The sequence below is a fragment of the Leishmania mexicana genome, chromosome 20, assembly GCF_000234665.1.
Source record: "Leishmania mexicana MHOM/GT/2001/U1103 complete genome, chromosome 20".
Classification (NCBI taxonomy): domain Eukaryota; phylum Euglenozoa; class Kinetoplastea; order Trypanosomatida; family Trypanosomatidae; genus Leishmania; species Leishmania mexicana.
The window spans coordinates 2,044,428-2,070,323 of NC_018324.1; the positions used below are offsets into that span (position 1 = coordinate 2,044,428).

At 57.4% G+C, this 25,896-nt stretch overlaps 11 protein-coding genes across 11 annotated transcripts in view; all 11 read right to left on the reverse strand.

Annotated features, from left to right (window-relative positions):
- LMXM_36_5350 (putative protein kinase) overlaps nt 1-1,122 on the reverse strand; it is a gene marked incomplete at both ends in the record, with an annotated part of 3,768 nt that extends 2,646 nt beyond the window's left edge. The window contains one exon of the mRNA XM_003874844.1: nt 1-1,122. This exon is cut by the window's left edge and continues 2,646 nt beyond it. Within this exon, the coding sequence (XP_003874893.1) occupies nt 1-1,122 (1,122 nt within the window).
- An 897-nt stretch (nt 1,123-2,019) lies between these two features.
- Nucleotides 2,020-2,886, reverse strand: LMXM_36_5360 (ubiquinone biosynthesis methyltransferase,putative; the record flags this gene model as incomplete). The annotated part of the gene is made up of 1 exon (XM_003874845.1): nt 2,020-2,886. The coding sequence occupies one exon, from the start codon at nt 2,884-2,886 to the stop codon at nt 2,020-2,022; it is 867 nt and encodes a 288-aa protein (XP_003874894.1).
- Nucleotides 2,887-3,340: 454 nt separating this feature from the next.
- Nucleotides 3,341-4,978, reverse strand: LMXM_36_5365 (conserved hypothetical protein; the record flags this gene model as incomplete). The annotated part of the gene is made up of 1 exon (XM_003874846.1): nt 3,341-4,978. The coding sequence occupies one exon, from the start codon at nt 4,976-4,978 to the stop codon at nt 3,341-3,343; it is 1,638 nt and encodes a 545-aa protein (XP_003874895.1).
- A 3,121-nt stretch (nt 4,979-8,099) lies between these two features.
- On the reverse strand, nt 8,100-9,581 carry LMXM_36_5370 (putative tyrosine specific protein phosphatase; the record flags this gene model as incomplete). Its single annotated transcript, XM_003874847.1, has 1 exon — nt 8,100-9,581. One exon carries the CDS (start codon nt 9,579-9,581, stop codon nt 8,100-8,102), a length of 1,482 nt encoding a protein of 493 aa, XP_003874896.1.
- A 2,654-nt stretch (nt 9,582-12,235) lies between these two features.
- LMXM_36_5380 (putative NADH dehydrogenase) lies at nt 12,236-13,810 on the reverse strand (the record flags this gene model as incomplete). The annotated part of the gene is made up of 1 exon (XM_003874848.1): nt 12,236-13,810. One exon carries the CDS (start codon nt 13,808-13,810, stop codon nt 12,236-12,238), a length of 1,575 nt encoding a protein of 524 aa, XP_003874897.1.
- Nucleotides 13,811-15,437: 1,627 nt separating this feature from the next.
- On the reverse strand, nt 15,438-16,514 carry LMXM_36_5390 (putative phosphoribosylpyrophosphate synthetase; the record flags this gene model as incomplete). The annotated part of the gene is made up of 1 exon (XM_003874849.1): nt 15,438-16,514. The coding sequence occupies one exon, from the start codon at nt 16,512-16,514 to the stop codon at nt 15,438-15,440; it is 1,077 nt and encodes a 358-aa protein (XP_003874898.1).
- A 1,158-nt stretch (nt 16,515-17,672) lies between these two features.
- LMXM_36_5400 (conserved hypothetical protein) lies at nt 17,673-19,478 on the reverse strand (the record flags this gene model as incomplete). Its single annotated transcript, XM_003874850.1, has 1 exon — nt 17,673-19,478. The coding sequence occupies one exon, from the start codon at nt 19,476-19,478 to the stop codon at nt 17,673-17,675; it is 1,806 nt and encodes a 601-aa protein (XP_003874899.1).
- A 328-nt stretch (nt 19,479-19,806) lies between these two features.
- LMXM_36_5410 (putative selenophosphate synthetase) lies at nt 19,807-21,003 on the reverse strand (the record flags this gene model as incomplete). The annotated part of the gene is made up of 1 exon (XM_003874851.1): nt 19,807-21,003. The coding sequence occupies one exon, from the start codon at nt 21,001-21,003 to the stop codon at nt 19,807-19,809; it is 1,197 nt and encodes a 398-aa protein (XP_003874900.1).
- A 524-nt stretch (nt 21,004-21,527) lies between these two features.
- Nucleotides 21,528-22,397, reverse strand: LMXM_36_5420 (putative branch point binding protein; the record flags this gene model as incomplete). Its single annotated transcript, XM_003874852.1, has 1 exon — nt 21,528-22,397. One exon carries the CDS (start codon nt 22,395-22,397, stop codon nt 21,528-21,530), a length of 870 nt encoding a protein of 289 aa, XP_003874901.1.
- Nucleotides 22,398-22,883: 486 nt separating this feature from the next.
- On the reverse strand, nt 22,884-24,044 carry LMXM_36_5430 (conserved hypothetical protein; the record flags this gene model as incomplete). Its single annotated transcript, XM_003874853.1, has 1 exon — nt 22,884-24,044. One exon carries the CDS (start codon nt 24,042-24,044, stop codon nt 22,884-22,886), a length of 1,161 nt encoding a protein of 386 aa, XP_003874902.1.
- A 777-nt stretch (nt 24,045-24,821) lies between these two features.
- The window catches only part of LMXM_36_5440 (conserved hypothetical protein), a gene marked incomplete at both ends in the record, with an annotated part of 1,930 nt that continues 855 nt past the window's right edge, over nt 24,822-25,896 (reverse strand). Inside the window, one exon of the mRNA XM_003874854.1 lies at nt 24,822-25,894. Within this exon, the coding sequence (XP_003874903.1) occupies nt 24,822-25,894 (1,073 nt within the window). The remainder of the gene's footprint in view (nt 25,895-25,896) is intronic.

Here is a 25,896-nt window from a genome sequence, read left to right on the forward strand (position 1 = left end):
AGGCAGGCCACTCGACGGCGAAGGTTCCAGCAAGTTGAGCTTCTGGAGCAGCGAAAGTGGGCAGGACAGTGGCCGGCGGTTCCACACAGAGTCCTCGAGCACCTCCATCAGCGTGGCGCGCCGCGACGGCTCGCGGTGCAACATGCGCTCCACAAGTCCGCAGAGCTGTGGATCTCCCCTCCACTCCCTTGGCCAACTCCACGCGGCACCCGCTACAGCGTTGAAGAGGGCAAGCGATTTGTGCTCTTTGTCCAGTTGGCGCATACCTTTCTGTTCTATCGCCTCGAGATACGGATTCATGCGTGTCAAGAGCACGTAGAGGACCACACCAATACTCCACGTGTCCACCTCCTTGCCGTAGCTCAGCGAAGGGGCTTCTGAGTTTTTTGTCATTCGCTTGTAAACCTCAGTTGCCATTTCAGGCGCCATGTACATTGCTGTACCGGCAACCGTCTTGCGAGGATGCGCCTCTGATATGCGGCTGGAAAGTCCAAAATCTGTTATCTTCAAATTACCTTCGTTGTCAAACAAGAGATTCTGTGGCTTCAGGTCGCGGTGAATGCAGCCTTTGGAATGAATGTAGGAGATGGTGTTCACCAGGGCCCACCCAATCCACAAAATCTCCGGCACATCAAGACTCCTGCTGGCTATGACGTCGTGAAGCGACTTGCCTGCGCACCGCTCCATTACTACGTAGGCGCGATCTTCATCCCTACCAGCACCGTAGAATTTGACAATGTTGGGATGGCGCGAGAAATGGCTCATGAGCGTCACCTCCTCCTTCAGTCGCTTCCAGTCGTTCTCGCTCATGCGTTTCGATGACACTTTGAGCGCGTAGGCCTCACCGCTGTTCGAAACGGCATCAAATACCTTTCCAAACCCACCTTTTCCAAGCAGCCCAGTGGTAACTACTCTAAGCTCCTCCTCTTCAAAATAGACCGTCATGTGCTCCAGTGGATGATCATCATCCTCTGCTTGGTCAACAACACATTTTTGGATGTGCGGCGTCTTCACCGTGCTTCCAAGTCGAGAGATGGCGGGGGTCTGCGACAAATCACGCGGCATAGATATCGCCCCACCCCGTGGTGGAGTCCTCGACAACGAGCCGCAAAAGTGTGACATCAGAGGCCAAGCGACCGATTTTCTACTCTGTGGATACACGAGAGTCTAACAGACAGCACTGTTGACGTTCGTGGTGGCACCCGGGTTCGCTTCTAAAATGAAAAAAAAATACTCTATGAAGACAGCAGTGACAAGTCACGTTAGTGGTGGTACCTCCGCCCCTCTGTTTGTTCGTCAGCAAGTATTTCACCCTTTCCCCTCCACACGCCGCGACTATGTGCAACGCGTGGGAGTCGAGATCGCTCGACTTTTCACTACGTCCAATAACATTTTTTTGTTTGGAGAAGCAAGTATGGACGTCAGTATTGAAACGTGAAGCACATCGATTGAGGCACTGACTAATTTTTCTTTGCCGAGCAGCCTTGGAAAGATGTAAGCGGATGCGTGTTACATGGGAAGTGAGCGGAAGACCACGAGGCGCGCTCAGCGCAGCCGCAGATGTTCCCAAAGGTGCAATTCAAAACATCCTTAGACGAAATCCACGTTAACGCGAAGACTTCAACTTTTTTCTCAGACATGGTGAACACTACTTTTGTTTGTTTTCTTTGATGCGGTGATACAACATCATAAAGTGTGTGGATGTAGTGCGGCAGAGAGACACGTAGAGGGTTCGAAAAACACAGCATTGGCAGACCAAAAGAAAAAACCCTACTTTCACCACTATGCGGCGGGGGAAAAACAAGAGCTACGTAGTGGCAAAGAATAGAGGAGATAGAATCACACAAACGACCGCCTCTGCAGCCTGCAAGAGTTGCTTCGCTGTAATTGGCAGTACTCACCTTACTCTTTTCGTCATTTTTCACCCCCCGCTTTGGATATCATTGTCAAACCAGAGATGAACGAGACCGTTTGCTTTCTTCGAAAGAGCGGCTCACACGGTGCTGCATTTCCCAGAGCCTACGCAGAATTCGGCTCTGGTTTTACCTCAGATGTCGCCTCTGAAGCATTCTGAGTGAGAATGTCAGAGGCGGTCTTTGGGGTTATTGGTGTGGGAGTAGTCTTCACACCGGTATGAATGCACGCAATGCCACCCGTCAAGTTCTCATAGCGCACGTACCCAAAGCCAGCATCGCGGATCATCTGCGCAAACGTCTCCTGGTCCGGAAAAGCGCGTATGCTATCCACTAAATAGCGGTAGCTCTCTTCATCTGCCAGCATGCGCCCCGCCTGCGGCATAAAGCCGTAAGACCACAGGTCGTAAGGCACGCTCAAAAGCGGACAGGTCACCTTGCTGAACTCCAGTACGTGCAGCGCACCACCTACCTTGAGGACACGAAACGCCTCGCGCAGCGCCTTTGGTCGATCGCTGAAGTTGCGGATGCCAAAGGACACTGTGTAGCTGTCAAAAACGCCATCCTCGAACGGAAGCTCCTCGCCACTTGCGCAGACCCAGTCAATGTCCATGTAGCCCTCGCGCTCCGCACGCTTCTGACCTTCCTTGAGCATCATAGCGTTTATATCACACACAACAACTTTCGTGTCATCGAGAGTCTTCGGCACCATGTCAAACGACTGCTCACGGGCACGGATACTGTCAGTGATCCTGAAGGCAATATCGCCTGTTCCACCCGCAACATCCAGGAACTTGCCGCCAGGCAACGGGCAAACACAATCCTCGACTAAGTGCTTCTTCCAGACGCGGTGAATGCCTAAAGAGAGGACATCGTTCATCATATCGTACTTGGACGCAACGGAGTCGAAGATTTTCTTCACATAGGCATCACCAAGGCCCATGTTGCGACCCAGCCGTGTGTAATGAAGCATTATTTCTGCCTTATGTATATATTTGTAGTCTTCGAGGTATGCGTTCCTTATATTGCCTCGATGGTGTTACTTATATGTGATCAGTTATGTTTCCTAGAAGTCCTTGATGTGCATAGGAGTGAAGCAAAAAGTGGGAATGATGGCATGGTTAAATAAATCGGAGCTTGAACGTGTCTTGTACATCAGGATAGAAATGATTAGCAACTCCATAAAGGATGCCTTGCTCTTCTATGACGTACTTCCGTCATAGAAAAATAGAAAAGCTTGCTCTTGCTACCCAGCAGCGACTCTTTCGCACAGCTGTGGACGGTGGAAACAAGTTCAAGCACACGCATCGACAGAAGACAGTGCTGTAGTAGGGTCACGGAGAAGTGAGAAGCAGTCCTATTACCAGAGACACTCTTACCTTCTTCAGACTCATAGTTTTAGAGGCAGCATTTTTTTTTCTCTAGATCTATGAGGCAGAGTCAAAGAGCACATGTAAATCGCCGTCATCACCTCCGACACAAATTGTGCTGTGTTTGTTTGACGCAGAAACGCTACATAGCTGGTGTGACCAGTCAGAAAATGGGCAAGAGAAAAGAAGAGATGGGGACCATGTGCTCTTCTTCAAATCAGAGGGCAAAAACGCACAGTCGTCATCGCTCTCACGCTCCGGCAGAAGCACTCTAGCGGCCTTGAAGTCGCCCATAAATGATGTTTGCTTATTTTTCTGTGCACCGGTGAGGCTACATTTCGAAACACCAGCGGTAGAGTGGCTTTCGGCCGCAGAGATAGGGCGGCCGATATCGTAAAACAAAATACTGTTTGACGAAATGTGTGGGTAAATAAGGCAATCGAGCAGTGGCATAACAGACAGCTTTGGTGGTGATAGGCTTGCTGAAAGTTGAGTGCGGCGCGAGTCGCTGGTGCTGACACGCGTCACTTCTTCAAAAGACGACACACCAATTGAGAAGCAAGCAATATTACCCGAATCAGTGTTGAGCCACAACGTCGGCGCACCGCACCTGCACGATAATGATGGATCGATAACGTGCAGCGCTTCGATCTCCCCACCAACAGAACTTATTGCAACAGGTTCGTTGCGCTTTCGCAAGTCCCAGAGTACGAGCATTCCATCTTTGGTCCCGGTCAGTAACTGAACACAATTGCTACGATCCGCTACTTCAACGGCCGTGATTGCTGTTCCTTGCGCTACTCGACGCGTGCCCGGGTTACACGCACTCAAAATTGCAGGTGGGGGCGGAGCCTCAGTACAAAGCACAGGACTTGCAGCCCGTACATCGACAAGAGCAGTGCAGCCATTGGACAACGCAGCGACAGCAACGGTGTCTGACACCGTTACTACGGCGGTGGTTGCTGAGATGCCATTCACAAGCGGACAGCAGCTGTCAAATTGCAATGCGCGAAGGTTGTATGTACGGAGCGGCTCTCCTGTTGCTTCATCCAAGTCCTCCAGGTCAAAAATATCGAGTTGTTGAGCACCACTATAGCCACAAATGGTGTTTAATGAGCTGCCAAGAAACTGTGCCACTAAGAGCCCAAAGCTGATTCTATTTTCTCCTCCTAATCGTGCTTGCACCGTGGTCGATTTGAGCTCCAGAACTGGCTTCGATGTTTCGCATGGGACGTTGCAATCTTCGAGCCACGAGGACGCGCCGAAAAGCTGAAAACCGGAGCGTTGAGCAGCAATGATGTATTCATCTCTGGGGTCCCACGCAGTGCTCAGGATGGAATTCCTGAACGTGTCCACTGGTGAGACAAGCAGCTCCCCATCGTCGCTGTTGCGAGCAGGGTGTAGGCTTGAGACAACAGTGCGAATTGCTGGTGGTTTGCCAAGTGCGAAAGCGTTCCAGGGGTGCGAGCGACGACCATATTTGGAATGCGCAAAAAACCCACTGCAGAGGTGCGGGCGAAGATGGCGAAGCTGCGAAGCCAGTGTTTTGGCCACTTGTGAACCGACAGGATATGAATCAGCGTATTCTCCGTCACGCCGCTGCTTCATTGTGTCTTTTGTAGCCTCTGTTTCACGTTTTATTGGCAGCGCCACCCTTTGGGCGGAGCCAATGAATGGGAACAGGGTTGTCTGCATTGGCGCCTGTCGGGTGATTGTGTCAAAAAGAACCGAGAAAAGGCGAAGGGAGGAGAAGCAAAGATTTCGGATTTGGATTTTGGCAGGGGCCGCGCGTCGGGCGGGTGGGGTTTTCGGTTGGCGGTGTCCGTGCCGCTGGCGTTTGTGGCCCTTTTTCCCCGCGCGGGGGGGGGGTTAGGGGCCCGCCGAAAGTCCCGGGTGGCGGCCCGCCAAAGCCCCTCCTCCTCACCCAGTAGCCCAGCGGGGGCCTGCCCCGGCGCTGGACTAACGCCAAAAAGGAAGGTGGTCAGAAACACGATGGGCAAGAGCAGGCACGAAAAAAGTGGAGGCGAGCGTCACAAGTCGCACCCGCAGTGCTCTGGCGAGGCGGAGTGCAGCAGTTCTACAGATTCCGGGCTTTTCTGACCTCGTGCGTGGGCGGTTTATCTACGACATGTGGCGCTGGATGGGCCGGGCCCGTGGCGCTTCTCTCTTGCTTTTCGCGGGCCAGAAAACCTACATAATCACCTTTTTTCGAAGTAACACTTCACCACGAATATGTCAGCAACAGCGTATACACGCCTCCGCAACCACAGCGCCACAGCCCTCTGGCCGCAACATCTCCCGGTCGCCGAGAACGAATCGCGCCATGCGTCCAACAGCATCTGCCCACCCCTTCCTCGGCTACGTGCTGCGCGGTCGGCGTCGGAGGGCTCTGCTCGAGGGCGGTGGCGGTGGCGTCCGCCCTGCGGGGTTACAGGGGGTGGGGGCCGGGCGCGTGCCGGATGAGCTCCGAGGAACAAGTCGGCCAGCCTCCGGTGAGAGCCCTTCCGAGCCCCGGCAACCTGGTCGTGCGCCATGCTTCTCCCTCCACGTTCGGGTCCGGAGGACTCGAGGGCGCTGATTCGGGGCTCTCCCTCGCCATGCTCCCGGCACACGTGCCCTCCACATCGGCGCACCGGGTCGGGCGCAGGAGACGCCGCATGCTCTGCGCACACATGCGCCGTGGCGTCGCGATGCGTATGGTCCCCTTCGCGCCCTTTTTCGTCCCTCACTCTTGCGTATCGGACAACCGCATGCCTTGCCTGGATGCGGTACACCCAGGCACAGCTGTGCATGGCAGCGCCTGCGCACCGTGTGCTCGCACTAAGGGATCTTGTGGCCTGCCTCAGGGCGCCGCTGCTGTCCGGGTGGCGGTCATCTTCCTCCACCTCCGTCGATGCCGTCGTGGCAAGCACGGTGGCCGCAGCATTTCGCCGCTGTGCCTATGGGTGTATTATTATCGTACAGCATCGCCGCGGCTCCTGATTTGACGTCTGTCTGTGCCGCACCATCCGCCTGCGGCGATTAGGGGTGCCTGGCAGAAAAAAAACGAGAGAGGTGCTGCCTGAGTGCCGCTGCTCTCTCCTCATCCGGAGAGCCCGCCCGCAGCAGCTGCCAGGGAGTGATATGCTGGCGCACGCGCGACCGCTGCGCATGTGGGCTGTGCGTACGTACGGAGTTCGGAGGAGATCTGGAACAACATAAGGATACAACAAAAGGGCTCTACGAGTGAAACCAATGAAAGAAAAAAGAGGGTGGCACAGCACGAGGCATGGGCGGAAAGCGTTGCTGTCAGGAAAGGATGTGGTACGTCGACGAAGCTGCAGAGAGTACCTTGCGTGCACGTGCCTCAAAAGAACCCAGCGGACACACACACACACTCAGAACACACGTAGGCTTTACGCGTCACAAAAGGAGGAAAAGAGGTGCCCAGTATCATGAGCCTGCGAGGCGAATTAAGCACAAACGCCAGGGCAACGGTGGAAAAAATGGCTGTCTCGTGCCTTGGGGCCTCGACCTACAGGTCTCTCGAACATCGCACCCCCACCCGGGGCCGCCAACCAGGCGATTCGCGAGTGAACAAGAGAGGAGCAAGAAGCGAGGCGGCTGGCGGAGTTGGTGAAACGTGGTTCCGTGTAAATCTGCAAACGAGAAAATGAAAACAACACGCGACCCTCCTCGAACGCCCTCCAATGTATACGGAATGCAACGTTTCACCGTGGTATCACAGTGAAAAGAGGGAAAAGTAAAGCGAAGGCGTACATTTACGCACGCGCGCAGACACCATACATGAGATGCGCGCACAGCTCCGTGTATGGACCACTGTTCCCTGCCGGTGCTGACAGCCTGAGGTGCAGCGACTCATAAACTTCCGCACAGAAGTAAAAGCTTAGAAAAAGGACAAGCGACGAAAAAAAAGGCTTTCAGAAAGCCGGGGAAGGAAGAAAGGAGAGGCTGCAGCCACATTTCTGTGTTCTTCTTTTTTCCATCCTCGACGTGCCCGTTCGCTGCCAGGGAGGACGAGATCAAACATTGCACCACCGCTCCCGCGGCCATGTCACGGGCCCCGCATCGCGTGGTGCGGAGCGGCCACAAACAGACGTGAAACAGCGGTGTGCCGACTCAGCCATCGGAGAGCACGGCCGCTGCCTCGTGCTGTACCCAGCCCCACATCTCCCAGGTCGCCTCACAGCCGCTCACATCATACCGGTCGCGAAGTGATGCATCCCCCGCGCGGTGGCAGTGAGGCTCCCACACACCAGTGGGCGGTGTGAGGGCCAGGGCTGGGCTGTGTCCGAGTCACGTTGGTACTTTGCCTATCACATGAATGGCACAAGCGCGTTCACCGTCGCAGGTCGCTCCGACGCAACGCTATCCTGGGCCTGACCCCCGGCATCCGTAGCGATAAATCACCGCGACTTCCCTGCCTCGTAGGTGCTTGACCGCCTCACCGCCAGAAGCGGCTTGGCATTTGGCAGGGGAATGGGGGAGGAATGCTCGGCTTCCCCGCACCGAGTGGTGGGGGATGGGGCACGGAGCCGTGTGACGCCACCACGCACTGAGGTGTGTGTTTCCCCATCCTCTGTCGTTAGTGGGTGAGCATAGCGCAGCAGAAAACGGAAAAATAGGTAAGGCGGCGTTCTATATCATCCACATGGTTTGTGGTTCCAAAACGAAAGCAAACAGAACTAGTGATCACAACAGGCAGCAGCGAGCGGGCGCGCACTGCAAAGCCTAGAGCCCCACTTGGCGCGGCGCGCGATCTGGGCAGACACGACGGCATCCCGGCCGACGAAGCTTTCGAGGGGTCACCAATGCCTTACACAAACGAAGGCGAGAAGCGCTTCACGCGATTTGCCTGCTGCTGTCGTGCAAGTTCCTCTTGCAGGAGCGATGTGGCCCGAAGAAGTGGTGCCGTGCTCTCAGACATGTAGCTCGGGCTCGATCGAGAGGTGTCGACCGGGCGCCAGTGTATCTCCGGCTCACGCGTGATGGAGTTGGAGAGTGACGTGGGCGACAGTGAGGTTTGGCGAAATGGGTGATGTAAGGCCTCCATGGAAAACGAGCGATCGACCGGATTGCTCAGGCTTGGGCTACGCCCCAAACTGGGCGACGACCCTACGCGTTGCAGATAGTTCTCCATGGTGGCCGCGTCGTCCTCGGCGTTCCGGTTCTCTGGGACCTGGATCGGCGCGGAGGGAAGCTCAGTGGGACAGGCTGACGTCGACGAGCGGAGAGGCTTAGGGATGGAGAACACATGCCACCCGCGGGTCTGGACGGGCATGGGCATGATCAGTGGGGAGGTTATCTGCGTCGGTGCCGGTTCAGCGCGGGTCGCTGCTGCGGCTGTCAAGCGTGGTCGGCTGTCGAGCAGATTGACGCCGGTTTTCTGGGATAGGATCATGCGCTCCATCTCGCGCTGCACTGCGTAGTAGAGGAAGATGTACTGGTCCTTGCGCTGCACCATTCCGGTGCGGCACGCCTTTAGGTGGCGTACAATGCAAGGAATGTTGATGTTTGCATGACCGAGCTGAAACTGCGCGAGGGCGATGTGCAGACCAATAAAGACACCCGTCCGCCCAATGCCGCCGGAACAGTGCACCACGATCGGCGACTGTGTGCTACGCGGCGATTTGGCGATGGTATTGATCATTTCCATAAGTGTGACGCTGCTTTGCGGCACCCCTTGATCCGGCCAAGCCACGTACTGCATGTGATACACCTCCTTTTCGGCACCACGAACGCTGCGGAGCAGCAGTCGCCGATGAACCGAGTCCGGCCGCATGTTCTCCGCGACGAGGGTAACAGACAGCACCCCCATGTCGTATGTGGCGCCTCGCGAGGGCCAATAGGTTTCACTCTTTATCTTGCCGTTCTCCTTCACCGCGCAGAGCATCACAATGAAGGCCGAGTCGTTTTCATACACCATGCGCCAAAAATCCAGCACCGTGTTCTTCAGTGGTGCCTGCGTCGCGATGTACACAAACGGCACCTTGAACCTTTCGCGTGCGTCGATGTAGTTGGCATTGATGTACGTGCCGTCTCCTTGGGAACTGGTCTCGTCCAGGCGCACGATCGTGCCCTCGTTTGGCTTCACATCAGGGAAGCGGTTCTTCGCCATGCTCGAACCGAGTGACGCGCTGTAGTACTCATCCAAATTGCTCCGGACATATGCGTCGACGCGGCGCAGCTTCGCTAGCTCCCGATCAAACCCATCTTCGATGGAGGGGTAAACACGTTCGCCAAGGCGGCGGAGGTGCACGTCGAAGCGTTGCTTCTCCTTGAGTTTCTTTTCGCGCATTTTCCTTGCGTTGTTCTTGCTCCCCACAGCTTTCTAACCTGGGGACGTCTACGCACCTTCGACCCTCCTTCAGGTCCACCACAGCACAGCGATGACACGGTCAAAGTGAACGACGCACCGATAACGACACACACACACACGGAGCCAACAATAGCGAAAGGCTGGAAATAAAGGTGAGGATGATAAACTTGACAACCACAAAACGCAACGAGTGATATGAGCAGCGATAGTAAGAAGCAACCACACACGCACGCACGGAGCCTCTACACATACAGAGGCGGTTATAACAACAGGAACGCAGATGGGGCAAGACGGAGGGGGAGGGAAGGTGTGTGCACAAAAGGTGCTGGCCCGCTTCTGCAACGCACACGGAGGCGCGCCAATCAAGAAGAGCAGCACCCAACTCAGGAGATGACGCTGACAACTCCAATAAAGACGCTTACGTGCCTGGAGAGGCTTTCTCTTCGCTTCCGCGATGAAATAGGCTTCCACCCGTGTAGCCCCCCAAAAACAAAGGTCGTTAAGCAAGCACAGAGCAATACGGAAGCACACACACGCAACAGGAGCAACACATAGCACACGGCACCGCCGTCACCAAGGGCAAGGAAAAGTGAAAGAGGTTAGCCGCGGAAGAGGAAAAAGAAGGGGTGCAGAAAACAAAAACACTTCCTGACCGCACTCAGAGTGTTTTGAATAACACACTCAATAGGCTTTCTCACAGACACCTCCCATACACCCCCAGCGCCACCGACGTGATGCTAGTCGAGAGGTGCACGAAGGGCTTCAGAAGGCGAATACCAGTTGATCAATGACAACTTCGTCGTCGCAAGCGTTGCAGCGTGGCTTCAAAGGGGAAGACGAGGACGAAGAGCACTACCATAAAAGACTGCTGTTCGCGCGCTGTAACTTCTCGCTCCTACAACTGAAACGAGCACTGCACAGCTGAGAGTGAGGAAAGGGGGCGAGGTTCCTCTCTCTCTCTTTTTTTTTTTGCGCGTCGGCGCCGTCCCACAGATGGTGCCAAAGCCGCGTATCTACGTTTTTCTTGAATGCGTGTTCTCATGTTCCGCTTTACTCTGTGAGGGACAACGTAGTGCAAGTTGTAGAGAGTCCACGGAGCGACACTCACGAACATAGAACGGCGCGGTGTGACTGCCAGCCGGCACGCAACACTGTAAAGGAACACAAGCGAGTTGAAAGGAAAGAGTGAGGGGCCGGGTGGGTGAGTAGAACGGCACTCATGTGTCGAACATATCCGCTATTTTCGCGTGTACACTTCTCTTTCGTTCAGAGTAGCGGTGTCGCAAAGGGGAGGGAGGGGGGGGGGCAATGAAGGCACTCCGACACGTCTTTTTTTCGTTCGCTTTCCCTGCCCTGGTCCGCCGCGTGCGCTGACGCCCCTCACGCCGCGGCATACGGATGCGCCGATCGACAACACGCGTTCGCCATTTTCGTCTTCCTCTCGGTTCACGTACTGAATAAAGTGCCTGAAGACGCCACAAAAAGCAAACACCACAAATATATAAATATATACGCACAAAACATGGATGAAAAAGTAGATATGTAACTAATGAGCGCACCGAACACAGGAAGCCAAAAGGGCGTTTTCCTCTTGGACGTGCCCATCTCACCACGAATAAGTCAGCAACAGCGTATACACGCCTCCAACCACAGCGCCACAGCCCTCTGGCCGCGACATCTCCCGGTCGCCGAGAACGAATCGCGCCATGCGTCCAACAGCATCTGCCCACCCCTTCCTCGGCTACGTGCTGCGCGGTCGGCGTCGGAGGGCTCTGCTCGAGGGCGGTGGCGGTGGCGTCCGCCCTGCGGGGTTACAGGGGGTGGGGGCCGGGCGCGTGCCGGATGAGCTCCGAGGAACAAGTCGGCCAGCCTCCGGTGAGAGCCCTTCCGAGCCCCGGCAACCTGGTCGTGCGCCATGCTTCTCCCTCCACGTTCGGGTCCGGAGGACTCGAGGGCGCTGATTCGGGGCTCTCCCTCGCCATGCTCCCGGCACACGTGCCCTCCACATCGGCGCACCGGGTCGGGCGCAGGAGACGCCGCATGCTCTGCGCACACATGCGCCGTGGCGTCGCGATGCGTATGGTCCCCTTCGCGCCCTTTTTCGTCCCTCACTCTTGCGCATCGGACAACCGCATGCCTTGCCTGGATGCGGTACACCCAGGCACAGCTGTGCATGGCAGCGCCTGCGCACCGTGTGCTCGCACTAAGGGGTCTTGGGACCTGCTTCAGTCACACTCAGTTGAGAGGAGAATTCGCAGTGCTGCGTGACGACATCGGGATTGGGGAGAGGCGTAAAATGTGTGAAAAAGCTTTTCGGCGAAAGCGTAACACAACGCAACGTGGATGGCAGAGGCCAGTAAAAATAAAAAAATCAAACAAATGAGAAGCACCGAGGGACAAGGGACGACGTGCAACCTATCGACTTTCGCATGCGAAACGGGTATCAAAGTCTCCGTGCGCTGCTGCTGCACAGAAGTGCACGTTGATCTACCTCTGCGTGCAACACAGACACACCAAGGTAAGGACACAACTCTAACACGTCAAGGCATAACATTAGCCGATGCCCCTCTCTTTTCTGCCGCTTTACGAGCCTCCTTTTCGACCCCCGCGCTCAGGTCAACAAAACACCTATACTACATTTTTGGTTCGGTCGACGTGGCAGCGGGTGCTGCGTGAGCCTCCTGGGAGCCCTCCATGGCTTGTCCATGCGGGGCCAGTGGCGTCGACTCTCCAGGCTTTCGAGGTAGGAATCTCTTGTTAGCACCCTCTTTCTCGACGGCAGGGGTATAGATGCTCTCTGGATTCACAGCGTGCAGCATCTCAGGAGCCTTGCGACTCATCTCCTTCGACACTTCCTCCACTGCCAGGGCCGAGTACATGCGGTCCTCAGCAAGGTCGCCAATGTACGTGATATCGCGGCCGAAGATCTGGCTGCCGGCCCAATTCACGATTACGTAGAGCTTGCTGCGGATCGAGCCGAGAATCGTGAGGTAGGCGCTTTTCCACACCCACAGCGCCGTAAAGCCGTTCAGGTCAAACTTAAACTTGTTGCCGAGCGAGACGATGGCGGAGCGGTTGCCGATGGAGGCCATGCTACCCAGACTGCGGTACGCAAACGGTTTGCTCATCTGCTTTCCCTTGAGCAGATTGTTCATCTCCTTCCCAATGTAGCGGCCTTGGCGGGAGGCGACGGCGGCCAGCGTCGGCAGCGGTCTCTCGTTGCTGGCCGCGCAGTCGCCAGCGGCAAACACGTTCAGAATCGGCTTGCCATCGCGCAGAACGCGCAAGTGGTCATCGATGGAGATGCGTCCGCGATTCGTCTTGTCGCAATTCAGGGCCTTCGTGACCGGACACGAGCCGACACCGGTGCTCCACACCACCAACCCCGTCGGGAGCACCTCGCCTGACTTGGTGAACACTTCCTCATCTGTCACACCCACTACGGCTGTCTTGCGAATTTCGACACCCAGCTGGTTCAGCCGGAGCTGGCCGTATCGCCGCAGCGCGGTATCAAAGGATCCGAGCACCTCACCCGCCTCCAGCACGGTCACCTTACAGTACGGCAGCAGTGAGGTGTTGACGTTCTTGATGTCTTCCCGGAAGAACTCGGCGAGGTTGGCGGCAAACTCGATACCTGTTGGACCGCCACCCACGACCACCGTGTGCAGCAGCCGCTTCGCCTCCGCGATCGAGGTGGTTGGAAGATTAGCGGTCATGATGTTCTGCACGAGGCGCTTGCGGATGCCGCGGGCCTCGTTCACCTCACGCAGGAAGAACGCTTTCTCCTCCACGCCAGGGATGTTGAACGTGTTGGGGCGGGCACCGTAAGCCATGATGAGGTAGTCGTACGGGACGCTAAATGTGTTCACCGGCACATTCTCCGAGCCGCCAACAACGCCGACGCCGACACACTTCACCTGCTTCTCGTCGAAATCCACGTCGTAGATGACGCTTCGAAGGAAGCGGTGCGGCAGCTTTGCAAGAGCAGGTTGGATGTTCGTGATGGGCTCACATACGGAGCGGAACTCAAGCGTGCCAGTCGTCGTCTGCGGCAGCAGCGGGGTGAAGACCATGTGGTTGCGAGTTGAGATGACGTGGATGTTGCACAAGTTGGGGTCAATGTGGTGAGCAGCGTAGCAGCCAGCCCATCCCGTGCCTAGCACCACCACGTTTGGCTTCGTCAGCCGCCGTAAAGTGCTGCGCAGCATGGCTGGGGTTAGGGCGAGGGCGGGGGTCTAGCGTAGAGGGCGATGAGACACGAGAATGGCCGCGAATCCAGATCTCGCCAAAAGCCACCAAATCCGCCGGCTACCGAAGAACTCGGGAAAGGTAAAGCGTGGGAGAGAGAGTAGACCTATACGCACACAGACACAGGCGCGGCGGCACAGACGCCGTCAACAGCAATACACAAGCAACGGGGGAAAAAGAAGCACGCAAAGAAAATGCAGAAATCAACGGAGAGCACAAGAAAGTTAACAGCAAGCAAGAGGGGTGCCTCGAAATCAAAGGGATTTCGTAAGCGGGAGTGTGAATGTGCGTACGGTAGATAGGAACGCGAAGATAACCGATCGGAGGGTTGAGACCAAGAACGTGCGAAAAAAACGGTGTGCCTAAGGGTGAGCAGCGGGAAAGACCTCGTCGAAGGAGACCGACACCGCTGCGTTGCAAATTTCGTGTCCCTTCTTCGGCGTGCGCGCCTCTGTGTGTCTGTATGGGTATGTATGATTATTCCTTCCCTTACGGATAAGCGCTTGTGTGTTTATCCGGGGCAAGCACGTACACCGTAGAAGAAGAATGAGCCCCACAAACAAAAAATAAGAGAGTCGTATGTGGCCTTGTTAGGTTTCTGGCGTGCGAGTGTATTTTGTGCTCGAGGAGGAAGGCTGAGAGGACCAAGAGGGGAGAGCGAGAGAGCGAAAGCGAGACCACACAGTGACACACGGACAAAGTGAGTAGATTTAACGCGTGAATAGTGCTTACAAGTAAGAGGGTAAAAACAAAGAACGGTGCGCGACAGTAGAGGAAAGGCGCGGGGGATAGAGGGGTGTGTAGTATTAGTGGTGGTGGTGGGGTATGTAGCAAGGCCCCAAGTAACAGCGAAACAACAACAGAAAAATTCAAGGCCCGGCAACGCGTCGACGTTCGTCCGTGAACGATTACTTCGGAAAAATTAAGGAGTGCAATGTACTTTGATGTGCTTGGCTGTAGATCGTTCCTTTTTTTCGCCTTTTGGGGGTGTAAATGGGAGGGAGAGGAGAGAGGGCGAGTGTCGATGAGTGCCAACAACTGTCGAGTAGATCGCGATGAGGGTGGTGGCGCGTTATGGTCAGATGTGAACGGCAAGGGGAAAGGCCAGCGGTGGTGATGGAAGGACAAGTAGAACAGGCTGCAGAAAGGGATGATCAAGCAATGCGCCATAGGAAAAGGCATGACGCACCTCATTCAGAGACGGCGACCCCTCAGCCTCTGAGTCCCAGCCGCCTACCCCGATGCGCACCTCTGCAGAAGCACAAGAGACTCAGGGGCCGCCTCCGTAGTGGAAATGGCGCCGGGAAAAGGGACGTGTGGCGCTGCCCTCCCGCACTGAGTGATGTGGCATTTCAGCATGCGTGGGCTTGTGTGCGTCCCCATTGCATGGGAGGCGCTCTCTCTCCTCCGCTTGTTCGTGCGCTTCATTTTTTTTTTTGCTTTGTTTCGACGTGTGCTCAGGTCATGCTGCGAGGGAGAGAGAGAGGGCGAGAACCCGCGGTCAGGCGTTCCTCCTCCGTATGTGTGTGTGTGTGTGTGTGTGTGTTATCGTTTTTCTTTTTCTTGCTTCGTGCGCCTCCGTAGGTGTTACTCGTTACAACGCGACCACTCATCCTCCTCTACAAGGGACTCGAGTACCTGCAGGTCATCTTCATGCTTCGGCATGAAGTGCTCCGGTTGCCCCACCGTCTCGAGACTCTCCTCCGAATGCATGCGGTAAATGGCATCGGCCAGAAGCTTTGCGATGGAAATGACCTTAATCTTCTTGCACTTCTGGCGGGACTCCTCTTGCGGAATGCTATCCGTAACTACCACCTCGACCAACGCATCGCACTGCGTGAGGCGCTCACACGCGGGGTCGGTGAAGATGCCGTGCGTCGCATAGGCGTGCACTTCTTTCGCACCGTACTCCTTCAGCACCTCTGCCGCCTTGCACAGCGTGCCGGCCGTGTCGATCATGTCATCCACAATGATGCACACACACTCATCGACCTCGCCAACCAACTGCATCGACTCGATCTGGTTGGCCACGACGCGGCGCTTAAGGATTGTGACAATGCGACTGGCGCCGATGCGGTCACACATGCGGCGTGCCCGGTTCACCGCTCCAGCGTCTGGTGCCACAACCACCAAGTTGTTCGGAGTGAAGTTCTTCTGTTTGACGTACTCGGCAAACTCGGAGCTGGGGCTGATGTCCGCCACCGGGCACCCGTGGAAGAAGCCTTGAATCTGGCCGCAGTGCAGGTCCATCGTCACGACGCCGTTGACGCCCATCTCCGTTACCATCCGCGCTACAGCGGACGCGCTGATCGGCACGCGGCCCGTGTGCTTGCGGTCCTGGCGAGCGTATCCGTAGTGCGGAATCACGGCAATCACGCGACGCGCCGACGACAGCTTCAGGGTGTGAATGATCAGCAGCAGCTCCATCACCGCCTGATTCACGTTCGTGCCGGCGCCGTTGCCGCAGGTCGGTTGAATGACGAAGATGTCATCGCCGCGGATCGACTCGAGGATCTTCACAATTGTCTCCCCGTTAGCGAAGCTTCCGACGCGGCTGGCGGTGACGGGGATGCTGAGGTAGCGGCACACGTCCTCGGCGAGCTTCGGGTTTGCGTTGCCGTGCACTACGCGTAGGGAGCCGTTGCGGCTGTTGCACGATTCCATGATGGATGAAGGAGAGCGGGAACGCAGGAAAAAGAAATGCCGCAGACAAGCTGAGGAGGACGAGGGTGCACGGACGTTGGTCGGCCGGGGCCTCGTTAATGCCGTGGACGCGTCTCTTCTTCTTTCTCAAAACGATCGGTTCACTGGACAGCTCTTGTCAACAATAATAAAAAAGATCGCTCTGCTGCAGAGATACAAAAAAAGGCGCGAAACTGAAGGTGGTGGTTGTGGCGGGGAATACTGCCCCGCTTCCGGTTGTGGCTGCCTTGATGAGGCGTCCCGCAGAGATCATGCACACTTTTCGAGTCGGCTGTGTATGTGTGCGAAAGGTGGGCGGCGTGGATGCCTTCCGTGGGCAACGGGGAGGATGCTGGCTGGGTAGGTGAGGGAAAAGAGAGAGAGACGGGCACGGCTAAAGAAAAAGTGAGACGTGAGAGAAAACATTCAACGGTAAAAAAAAAGAATGATTAGATCCAGTTCAACGAAGTGATCTGCCCTTTGCCTTGCCTTGCTCGTCCTTCGTCCTTTGGTGAGGGTCTCCTTAACGCTGGACTTATTGATGGGGCAAGGGTTCGAAACAGTACACTGGGCGTATGTGTGTGCGTATGTGCAAGCGCCACGGTTAACGAATCTACTTGCCAAGTAGCTTGCGCTTACGCAGAGAGCGAAGAAAACTCCACCTTGGAAAAGGCACAGTGGTGGGGAGAGGGAGTGTCGGAGAGGCATGCACGCAGATATAGATGCACTAGGAAACAGGATGTGGGCAAACGAAGGGAGAGCGCCGCGACTCAGCCCCCCAGCCTCCCACACAAGCCCACACCCAGGTGCTGTATGGATGCTGTCCTGCTCTCTCCACGTACTACAACTCTGAAGAGCACGGGTGCGGTGCTTGCTCAGAGGATGCTAGCAGAGGAGTGTTGAGGTGGGACGTGCAGAACACGGCGCGTTGTGATCCCACGCATAGGTGCCCTCGCATGGCTGCTATTGGTTGATGGGCCGTTTTTGTGAGAGACAACTCTGCGACGGCAGGCGACTGTCACGGCGGGGAAGTCGCACGAATGGCGGGCATCAACTCAAGTAGGACAACACACACACCCACAAAATACACATGCACACACAACGACGGCAACGCATCGGCGTCAGAGTGATTCGCGAATCTCACTTGCTCTCCGCTCGAGGCCCGGATGTGAGCGACGCGTAGACGGCGTCCAGCAACCTCTGCTGGTACTGTGCCGGCGTGCAGGCGACGGAGTGATCGTCCTCGTGAGCGCTGAGGCTCGCACTGGGCAACCTCAGGTTCTCTACTGCCGAGCAAGGGGACCCTTGGAGCGCCTGTTGAAAGGACGCCTCCATCTCGCGCAACTGCTCCGCGTGCAGTGGCTGGAACCTGATGCGGCGATCGATACGGCCAGGCCGCAGGAGCACCTCGGCAAACGGGATGCGACTGGTATCATTCGTTGTGATCAAGAGCAGCCGCCCTTCGCTGCTGGAAACGCCGTCCAGGGCATTCAGTAACGCACTGAGGGACATGGCAGAGCGAGGACCACCGCCAATGTCTGTCGAGTAGGGCGATGCAGGCGAAGCCGCGCTTGTTTCGGCTGCTGCTACTGCGGGTGTGTCGCTTCCGCTGGGGTAGAGAGAGCTTCTTCCAGTCCCCGGTGGCGTCTTGAGGACATTTTCGAGATCCTCGATAAGTAGAATCGACCGGCGCGGCAGGCTACTGGTGAGCGACAGTAGCGCGTCGTCGTCCATGTTGTCACTGCGAAGGGAGAGAATGTGGACAGGGAGCCCCAACTCCCCAGCGAGTGCCATCACGAAGCTCGTTTTGCCAGTGCCGGGCGGCCCCTCAAGCAGGTATCCGCGACGCCACGGGATCCCCAGCGCCGCGTACGTGTCTTTTAGCTGCAAAAAAAGTCTCGCCTCCTCGACAACGGCCTTGGTGTCCGCAGGGAGGTACAACGTGGACAGCGGCCGCCGGATGCGTTCGGACAGGAGATGCCACCGTGGGCCGTATCCCTCGCTGAGGTAGATGTGCACCGTGTTGCGCACATTTGCCCGCCACGACTCCTGTACGTGTGTCATGAACTGTTGCACCACAGCCCGGCGGCGCGTGAAGAAGGTCAGAGTGAGTTTGTCGTTCTCGCGATCCACGCGATTGGCCGCGGCGGCCTTCTGCTTAGATGGATCTTCTGCGCGCGTAATGTAGATCCACGTTGACTCGAAGCGGAGCAGGTGACTCCCGTAGCCCGGTACCAGCATGACGCGCGCGTCGACGTCCGCGGTTGCAGCGACGTCGCCTGACAGCGGCGATGGCATCTCACCCCACACCGTCTTCTGCTCGTCCTGCACGGTGATCGGCTTCAAGCCCAGGTTTCGGATACGCTGCCCACGCGGCTGACGACCCATCCAGTCCATGATCATCGCGAACTCCTGCGAGGATGAGCGCACCTCCAGTGTCGTGACGCAGGTGTTTTTGATGGCGTGCCACATGACTGACTTCTGCGCTGTGAATAGGTCCCACAGGATTGAAAGGAGAAAGACGGCAACGGCAAGCGTGGTTGCTTGCTTGCTTCCGAACGCGCTACTACTAGGTTCAGTCTTCCCGTCTTCCCCGCTGTGGCGCTCTTGGTCCGATGACCTGTCACTAGAAGGGCCGCCACCACCCTGCTGCTGCTGACGGGCACGTCGTCTTTCCCTGCCGCGCCGCGGCTGTGGGTCGCTGCCGTCTGGTGTTGGGGACGCGGTGCCTAGTGGGACGCTCCCCACGTTTCCAGTGCGACGGTAAAGGAGCGCAGCGAGCCCCATCGGGGGAGTGAGGAGGTCGGACGGGTGTGGCATGCCAAAGTGCCTTCTTGCAACGCGCAGCGCCTGGTGCGCAGAGTACGCACCGCAGCGCGTGAGGGAGCTGTGCTGCGACACCGGCGCCCGGATCCATCGCGCGGCCACGCGCACGTACCGCTGCATGCGCGTCTTCGATTACGTATGCGTGAGACTTGTGTGGAGGGGTGCCCCGGCACGCTCTCTGCGCGCGAGCATGCTAGTGCTCAACGAACAGGGGGAGGGGGCTAAAAAAGAGGAAAGGGAAAGACAGAGCGGCTGTGGTGATGGTGTGGTGGAGGATTGAGTCGCACGGTCATGGGTTCGGTTTTTGCAAAGAAAAAAAGAGGACGAGGGTGTCCTCCTATGCGACTAGTGCGAGGCGTGAGCCGAGCATGAACGGTGAAACATTCAGTAACTTCCACATGAGGGACTGACTTTGCTTTCCGCATCGGCTTACCCCTTCGCCGACGCCTCACACCTCCACAATCTCACACCCGTCCTTTAGGCGGGCGTAAACACCATCGAGGGCGTTGGCGGCGCGATCCTCCACATATCCGACAATCCACGACGGACACCCGCCATCGATCTCCGTGAGCTCCGCGCAGAACGCCTCCGCCGAGGTGGTGCTCGGGAACGCCACCAGCAGCCCGCCGCTCGTCTCGGCTGAGTACCCTTCGAGGAGGCGGTATTTGTCATTCATCCGCTTCGAGGCGGCCACGGCGGTTTTGAACATCGGCAGCCGTTCCAGTACGAGGCAGAGCGAGCGCGGCGCATCGCCGACGGTCTGCGCTGCTCCAAAGTTGTTCGCGTGCCCCAGAATGCCAAAGCCGGTCACGTCGGTGGCCCCGTGAGCGCCATGCTTTCGCATCAGCCGAGCCCCTTCGCGGTTCAGACGCCGCATGCTATCCGTGGCCATGTTGTACAGCTCCTCGATCTCTTCGGGGGAGATGTGCCCTGCGATCGTCTCCTCGTACAGCGGCGAGGGCCGCAGCAGCCACTGCTTGAGATTCACCGCAACCTGGCACCCCAGCGGCTTCGTCAGCACCAGTATGTCCCCAGCGCGCAAGAGCCCTGTTGGCCGCACCATTTCCGCCTCGGACACCACGGCCATGGCCACCCCGCCAATCAGCGGCCATGGGTTCATGACCGTCTGCCCACCTGTCACCGTCGTCGTCGCCAACCGCGCCCGCTCCGCAAAGCCCTTCATGATTTCGCGGGTCGTAATCAGGCGTTCATGCTCGTCCATCTCCGTGCTGGCCGCGAGCAGCATCAGCATTGTATCACAATCCGGGATGCCCATGCTATACAGGTCTGACAAGACGTTTGCAGCCCCGATTTGACCCTGCAGGAACGGGTCCGACACACTGGGGAAGAAGAAATCCGTGGTGGAGACGAGAAACAGAGCCTCACCTTTGCTGTTTGTGTGGTGCAGCGGCACTATGCTGCAGTCCACGCCGACGTCCTTCTGCCCAGGCGTTGTCGAGAGTTCCTGCAGCAGGGCTAGCAACTTTGGCTGTGGCAGTTTGCAGCTGCACCCCTTCAGGCGTGTGTAGTCGGTGAGCTGGAACTCAGCAGGGAGGCCCAGTGAGACGGGATCGAAACGCGGCTTTTTGAGATCGGCCGCCCCGTTCGACTTTCCTGCGGAGGACTGCGGTCGCTTGTGGGACATGAAGGGGGTGGGGGTGCCTGCGGCTTCTCCACGCTTCGCAAAACAAAATAACAGCAACACTACACGCGAAAAGCAAAGAAAAGAAAAAACGAAACACCCTCACGGAGCGGAGGGCCCTGTCAAGCGGTGCAAGCGGGGGACGAGGAGCGGAGGTGGGGAGAGACGCGTCCTAAACGAGATGGTGTAGAGAGCATGGCAGGTATCTGTTGAGGGTGTCGTCCTGCGCAGAGTGACAACTGCACCACGCCACATTCCCCGTTTTGCGCCGCCGCCACGAGGGAGTCGTGCATTTAGCTGCTGTTGCTGCGAGCTCCTCCACATCTCCGCTGAAGGTACTTTTTTTTGTTGTGAGGCGGGGAGGGTTTCTCATTATTATTGCAACCGCCACGCGGCGGCGGCGAGCATCCATACCAAGGTCTGTACGAGCTACAAAACACACACACACACACACGCACATGCACACACAGACACAACATATCCCCGGCTGCTTCCATTCCAGGCAGTGGCCCGAGCAGAGAAGAGCCCTACAAGTCTTCGAGGAACTCGTTAAGCTCGGTGTCTTCCTCTTCCACGGGTGCCTCCTCCCGCTCCCGTTTTCGACCCTTCTCCGCCCCCGTCTCATCCTCGCCCGCAGCAGCGCCACCTGCTGCAGCCGCCTTCTCCGCGGCTGCCTTCTTCCGCTTCTCCGCCGCCGTCATCCACGTACGCGGGTCGTAGCGACCGTCCACCTGGGCCATTCGGCGGCGGTTGTTCTCGCGAAACTCGACCGCCTCCGGTTCGTCGGACAGGATCCACTCAATGCGCTCCGCGGCGGTTTGCAGATCCTCTTCTGTGGTGGCGGTGATGCGTACGTGTGGGTCCTCCAGCGCCATGGCTGCTGCATTCGGGTTCGTGTCCTTCAGCGGATTGGTGATGCCCCGCCCAACCAGCACAATGTGACAGTTTGTCTCCTTCTCCAGCTGCTGATGCACCAATCCACGCGGCCCGATGAGAGCACCGTAGTCGCCCGTCTCGATCTGCTCCGCTGTGAAGTAGATGCGACGGTTGATGTCCTTGGACTTGTTGGCCGCGTACTCGGCCCGCTCCACGTAGGTGCGCAGCAACTTGCTAATGTCGTCCATGACGTGCAGTCGCTTTTCCATCACCACGTTCTCAGGCGTGTTGGTGCGGTTGCCGTTTGCGTCGTACTCCGGTTCCAGCGGGATGTTGCGGAAATAGGCAGCGCACGTATTGGTGGCAAGCATGCGCTGCATATCATTCGCCAGCACGCGGAGGAGAAAGGCGCGCAGAAACTGTCCATCCTCGTGCATGAGGGCCTCGGAGGGGACGTAGCTCGGCACTTGCAAGTTCGTGTAGCGCGACTCGCTCCACCGGGATGCGGTCTCCTTCGGCATAGGTGTGGGGGCGCAGAGAGAAAGAAAGAAAAGGGAGAAGTGCACCGCCGCGTGCTTCCTGGTGGGAGTACACACACACACACACGATGCGTGGCGATAAAGAGGTGAGGCAGACAATAGAACAGAGAATGGACGAGGATGGGGCAGTGCGCAACCGGGCCGCCAACCGCGGAGAAGCACATCGATAACAGAGCGACACGGTTGTGTAGTCTGAGTGTCTCGCTCCCTCTTTGGGCACAGACGGATGCCAAACGACACGACAGTCTGTGTCAGGTGGCGTGCTGCCGCACAATCACTGAGCGCGCTTGGTCACATGTTCCGACTGCACGCGTGCTTTCTTCTGCTTTTTTTATATTTGTTCGGCGAATTGCCTTGAGTCCAGCGCACGTTGTCTCTCCCTCAGGTAAGAAGGTGCGCACGCTTGAGGGAAGGAGTTCGAAACGTCTTCGCGCTCGAGCACTCACACGTGCAACCAAAGGCCATGTATCACTGACAAGCGGTACTATGTGTAACGTCGCCGCCGTCTCTGGAAACAGCGAACCAGACGGCATTGTCGTCGACGTCGTCAATGTGCGGAGGGGCGACTCCCCACTTCGCCATGTACTCGTCGACGGCCTCACGACAACCTTGCCAGTAGTGATAATCGTCGACCTGAACGACGCGCTGGGGACAAGGGCCGACGCCGACACCGCTATCGTCTGCCTTGCGATGGCGCATCACTGGCACAAGAAGTTCAAGTGCTGTACGCGTGGACGCATACCAGTCGGCGTCGATGTGAAGAAGTGCAATGCCGTCTCGTTGGACGTCGCTGCGCGACAGCAGCTGCGCTGGTATGGAGTCGGTGAATAGCCCCTCAATCACCACAAGTCGGTCCTCGACAGAAAAGTGTCGCGCGAGTTGCTGCACGTGCGCCGCCGGCGAACGGCACGTGCCGGCTCCCCACGACACCGTCGCCTCGTCTCGGCTCCGCTGTGGTTTGAGCTGCGAGGAAGACGATGTACCGACAGGGGCGCTGGCAAGGCAGTCTTTCGCGGTGGGAGGCGGCATACCGGTGAAGCTGTCGAGGGCAAAAACACGCCTTTTCGGCGATGTGCCAATGCCGCTTGAAACCTCTGCCTCCGCCAGCACAACAGCCATCAGTACGGCTGACCCACCGCCTGCAGTCCCGCACTCCACGACATGTCCGGCGTCCCCGCTCGCGCTGCTTTTCGTGCCCAGGCGTGCAAGACGGTCAGTCGCCTGGTAGAGATGCAGAAGTCGAGGCCACGTCAGCATTGTTGAGTCTAGCAGGGCGTCGAAGAGGAGGGCGAACAGCGGGTATTGCTTTCGAACCTCTGTCGGGGGCGCCAAGAGGAGCCGCGCGGTGTTGTTGATTTGATGCAGTAGCGTCTGTGCCTCGTGATGGTGGGGGTGCAGACGCAGCTCTTCCAGCAGGCTCTGACGCGCAGCTAGCAGGTTGCCCTTCTCCTTGTCGACGAGGAAGCATAGAGCACGCGCATAGTCTATTCCTTGGACGGTACAAGACGCTGCCTTGAGCTCATTGAGGCGAGGAAGCGCCGCCGCAACCCGCCCGTGATGGATGTCACGAAGACACTTCTCCACCGTCGCGGCGGCTACGGCGCAGCAGAGCGGTGTCGTGCGCCACATCCACGATGACGCGCCGTGGTAAGCGGCTCCGTGGATGCGGGAGGGGAGACGGGGGAGAGGGGAGGGCGCTGCCGACACGCGTAGATGAAAGGGATAAGGAGAGGCGCAGAAAGGACGAGAGGAGACGTTGTCGATAAGCCGCTCGGTCGCAGCAGACGTGCCATGTAAGGCGCGCCGACAAGGAGGAAAAAAAGATGCAACCACGCGCAGTGTTCAAACACTGTGGAGAGAGAAATCGCCCAACGCAGGCGCTCATCACAGAAAGCCGCCGCCCTGTTGACTACGTGGACACCAGGCAATGAGGTTTGCGCCGGCGTGACGACGCGCATGCGCACTTTCATGTACCCACGCACACAGAGTTCTCAAGTATCTTGTTTCCTTGTTGTTTGAAAGATCGCTTGTCACGACAGTGTCAGGGATAGTGTACATCTAACAGGATGTCACAGGAACACAAAGAATGAGAGCTGAACAGCCCCATCCCTCCCTCAACATACACACACACACGGGAGATCGACTGGCGAACACATTCGAAGGGGGGGGGTGGAGTAGGGGATTTTGAGATGCGAATTGGACGCCGTGGCAGAGCTGACCTCCTCACACATCTTCTTTTTTTTGTTCACTCTCAACGCTGCAGGGATAGCTCGGTATCCGTCCTCGGAGCAACAGGAAAACACAACGGCAATAGAAAAGAGGGACATAAAAAGGAGCGAGAGAAGCCAATTTTCGAATCTATGTTGTTTCTGCTGTCGCATGCACGGCGCCTGCAGAGACAGCCAGTCACGCCTGCTTGATCAGCTTCACCATGAGCGTGCAGCTCTTCTCCACGCCAAGGCTTGCAAACGTGCGCTGGTGCTCATTCCACTCTTGCTTCAGTGGAAAGGCCTGGCACAGCTCGTATCGGACTTCCCGGAAGCTTGGCGCGGCGGCGGCGAACTCTTTGCGCAAGGAGGCCACCGTGTCTTCTGGCGCCATGTGCAGCGTGATCTTCTGTCCATCGGGGAGGCGTATGAGAACGGCAATGAGGTTGCCCACGAACATTGAACTGACCGCGCCGGAAGCCCCCGTCACAGACGAAGCAGATTGCTGCTGCTGCGCCACTCTTCGACGATACGCAGCCTCGGCAGCGCTGACATGCTTGATTGTTCCCAAAGCTCGGGGGGCCGACGTGTTGGATGCGCCGGTTGCCCCCACTCCCATAAACGCCGCCACCCCGTCGCGCACGGAGAGCAGCTGACCGCTCGCGGTCACTTTTTGTGCCGGAATCTTCTTCAGGAATTCCTCTACACGGATAGGAGTGTAACCGATGTTCTTCGTCTCGCCTAGCGTGTGGACTCGTACCGGGTTTCTGCCGGGGTTCTGCGGAGCCGCACCAAGTCGCCGGCCACCTTCATTTGGGAAGAGCGGTCCTGCATTCGCCTGGGAAGCGGCCTCCTTACCATGTACGGCGCCAGTACGATCTGTTTCACACGTCTCGCCGGTGCGGTCCACCACCTCGATTGGAAAACCGTCTGGGTACTTTTCCTTGAATTCGTACGGGTAAAAGCCCTCGATGAGATCATCCAGGAAGGCGTCGCACAGCGCCCAGCCGTACGGGCGGAAGGGCCCTTGATTCACACAAATGCCGTTCTTGTAAACGACGACGCGCACAACATCGCGCTCGCGGATGCCGGCCTGGTTTCCCTGCTTGAAAACGCCCTTCCAGCCGACGTAATCGGATAGAATGCGCGCATTCTTGGTGAGCAGCTCCATGTCCATGGAGCTGACAGAGTACTGACGACATGGTGGCTGCGCAGATGAGCCGGCGACGGCGGAGGCGGCTTGGCGGTTACTCGGCAAACCACCGGCCTTCTGG